The 3,607-nt window shown below is 51.3% G+C and overlaps 1 protein-coding gene across 1 annotated transcript; it reads left to right on the top strand.

Moving 5' to 3' along the window:
• The first annotated feature begins 824 nt into the window (after positions 1 to 824).
• Positions 825 to 1,529, top strand: LOC124697119 (protein DMP10-like). Its single transcript, XM_047229755.1, has one exon. It carries the CDS (start codon positions 825 to 827, stop codon positions 1,527 to 1,529), a length of 705 nt encoding a protein of 234 aa, XP_047085711.1.
• Positions 1,530 to 3,607: the final 2,078 nt, after the last annotated feature.

The following is a 3,607-nucleotide window of genomic DNA, read 5'->3' as shown; positions in this document are numbered from 1 at the left end:
AGCAGGATCCGCCGCCACCACCCCGGCCGCGCCGTGCCGCCGCCAACGGCGACGCCGCCGCATCTCCGACCACCCCAACACGCAGAAACCACACCGCTGCGCCAGACCGCCGCCGCCTGAGGCCACCACCGCCGTCCCGAGGCCCCCTCGCCCCCGTCAAGCCGCGGGTAAAGTCCGGCCCGCCACCGCCGGCACCGCATGGGCAAGGCCCGGCGGCGCATGCCAACGACGGCGGCAGGGGAGAGGAGGGGAGGGGGAGCTGGGCGCTAGAGCGGAGATGCGCGCCCGGCCGCCGCAGGGGGCGGCGCGGGTCGCGAGAGGGGAAAGAGGGGTCTTGTCGGTATGGCGAGTGCCACTAGTGCTACTTTCTGCCCTGTAGGATTTTCAGTGTAGTGTTGTGTATATTTAAAACTGGAGTGAAGGACAGTTTCTACATTTAAACAACTAAGCAAGCATGCTGTGATGTTCCTTCGTGGAAGAAGACTGCTTAGCACGTTCAGAACAGTTAACTTAATTTTGTACGGCACTGGTAAGTTAACGAGAGAAAGCCTAGGGACAAGTTGCATGTATACATCGAATCCAAGAGAGACAATTCAATGCACGTAGAGATCTACGCCTTTCCACAAACTTAAAAAAAAGTTCAAGTCAGTCAACATCACTGCCTTCAGCCTTCAGCTAGTGTGCCACATGCGGTAGAAAAATTAACGCGCGCGCGGCCAACGCTGGAAACGTGGAATCAGTCGCAGAGGATTCGCCTATATAAAGGCCAACGTCGCGTTCCCAAACGAATCAAGCAGCTTAGTATACTCCTACTCGACCACGCAATGGCATTGGCATCTCCTGCGTCGCCCTCGCCCATTGTCATCCAGATGCCTCCACTGACCAGCGCCGGGACGGCCACTACCACGCCCAAGGACGCCGGCGACTTCGCCACCGCGCCCACACCTTCGGGACCTAAAGCCACGGCGACGGACAAGGTCATGTCGAGCGCTGCGAACCTCGCACAGCTCCTGCCCACCGGGACGGTTCTGGCGTACCAGGCGCTGGCCCCCTCCTTCACCAACCACGGCAAGTGCGAGAACACCCCCGCCAACCGGTGGCTGACCGCGGCCCTAGTCGCCGTTCTCGCCACCTTTTCCCTCGTCTTCTCCTTCACCGACAGCGTCGTCGGCCCCGACCAGAAGCTCTACTACGGCATCGCCACGCCGCGCGGCTTCAACGTCTTCAACTTCTCCAGCGAGGAGGAGAAGCAGCAGTGGGATCCCTCTGAGTTCCGGAGGCTGCGCGTCAGGCTGCTCGACTACATTCACGCCGTCTTTACCGCCATGGTTTTCCTCACCGTGGCGCTCAGCGACGTGGGGCTGCGAAACTGCTTCTTTCCCAATGCCAGTAGGAACACGGAGGAGCTGCTCAAGAACCTGCCGCTGGGCATGGCGTTTTTCTCCAGCTTCGTGTTCATGATCTTCCCCACAAAAAGGAAGGGCATCGGCTACACAGACACCGCTCCTCCGAAGAAGGTCGTCACTTAGTAGTGTTTACATCTCCTTTTTTAACTGATAAAGTAGAAATGTATCCTTCTTCTTTGGAAATGTATTGTTGTGCTGGTTAGTTCTATTTTTCTAGGTATAAAAGTGCAATGGTTAGTTTTTTTTTAATTCAGTGTACTGGTTAGCTTAGCTGGACAGAATTGAACCATTTAGCTACTACGGACACATGTAACCATTTTATTTTCAAGTCTCTTCCATGTAACTTACACAAACGTATTTGAATTTCCTAAAACCATACCTGATTTATTCCATGGATTGAGAAGATTTATAATGGTGCATCTTCTTATATTTATTAGGAACTTTTTCATGAATATCACCACATACATGAAAAAGAGCTAGTGAGACCGATCGAAACCATCTGAGCTTTCAAATAAGATCGATCTAACGGTCTAAATTGCCAATGTTAAACACGAAACGTGTCTTGCACCTAGCGTAACTTTAATTCCCTTAATATTCTCGGCAATTTAGTTTTATTATGAATGTTAGGGCAATATACTTGTTGTATTACCAGGGGGCCAAAGGCCACAATATATAGTACATGTACAGGTGCACATATGCAGAAAGCCCCGTAACATATGGAGAAACTACAATAGACAAATATATACATCTAACACCCCCCTCAAACTCATGGTGGATCCACAACACTGAGTTTGGAGAGGAAGAAATCATGTTGCGCTCGAGTCTGTGCCTTCGTAAAGAAATCTGCCAACTGCAAATCTGAAGGCACATAATGAACCGCAACAACATCATCCTGTACCTGTGCACGTGTGTAAAAAGCATCAACACCGATATGCTTGGTCAGCTCATGCTTGACCGGATCACGTGCAATACTGATAGCACCTGTACTCGTCGGACAAAAGTGGAGTGGGTGTCGTAACGAGACCCCAAAATCTGCAAGCAACCACCGTAACCAAGTCACCTCAGCAATCAACAAAGCCATAGCCCGCAACTCAGCCTCAACACTCGAACGGGAAACTGCGACCTGTTTCTTCGTCTTCCAAGCAACAAGCGAACCACCAAGAAACACACAAGTAAGCGTAAAGCGAACGACGATCCGTAGGATCACTCGCCCACGTAGCATCCGAATAGCACTGGAGCTGGAGAGAGCTAGAACGGGGAAAGAAAAGGCGACGAGTGATCGTGCCACGAAGATAACGAAGAACACGGAGGAGATGACTATAGTGAACAGTGGTAGGAGCTGAGACAAACTGACTCAGAATATGAACAGGATAAGAAATATCAGGACGAGTGACGAGCAAGATAAACAAGACTCCCAACAAGATGACGATAACGGGTGGGATCGGGAAGAGGATCACCATCGTAGGACGAAGCTTAACATTAAGCTCCATAGGAGTATCGACCGTGCGCTCATCCCCAAGAGCAGCACGAGCAAGAAGATCCTGAATGTACTTTTCCCGAGAGATAGAAAAGCCATCGAAGTGGAGGAAACCTCAATGCCAAGAAAATAGCGAAGAGGACCAAGATCAGTCATAAGAAACCGATCACGAAGACGAGCCTTGACGAAGGCAATATACTCAGGATCATCACCAGTAATGATCATATCATCAACATAGAGAAGAAGAAGAGTACGTCCACGAGGAGAAGTGTGAACGAAAAGTGCAGGATCATGAAGACTAGGAGAGAAACCAGCAGCAGTCACCACAGAGGCGAAGCGCTCAAACCAGGCACGAGGGGCCTGTTTGAGACCATAGAGAGAACGTCGAAGACGACAAACCATCCCATCGGGAACAGAATACCCAGGAGGAGGCTGCATGTAAACCTCCTCACTCAACTCGCCATTAAGAAAGAAGGGTACGCACAGTAGTCATATGAGCCACAGGGGCAAAAGTCTCATCATAGTCACGGCCGTGCTCCCGCTGAAAGCCACGAGCCACAAGACGCGCTTTATAGCGCTCAAGAGATCCATCAGAGCGAGTCTTAATTTTATAGACCCACTTACACGTGATAGGACGAACACCAGAAGGGGGAGGAACAAGATCCCAAGTGCCAGTGCGCTCAAGCGCAGCGATCTCCTCAGCCATGGCAAGCTGCCATTCAGG

This window comes from Lolium rigidum, chromosome 3 (assembly GCF_022539505.1).
Source record: "Lolium rigidum isolate FL_2022 chromosome 3, APGP_CSIRO_Lrig_0.1, whole genome shotgun sequence".
Lineage (NCBI taxonomy): Eukaryota > Viridiplantae > Streptophyta > Magnoliopsida > Poales > Poaceae > Lolium > Lolium rigidum.
The sequence above is the reverse complement of the archived record's forward strand: the minus strand, read 5'-3'. Positions and strand labels throughout refer to the sequence as shown.

Bases quoted from the DNA above. Each gene is read 5' to 3' on its own strand.
- LOC124697119 (XM_047229755.1), top strand. From the start codon at position 825: ATGGCATTGGCATCTCCTGCGTCGCCCTCGCCCATTGTCATCCAGATG.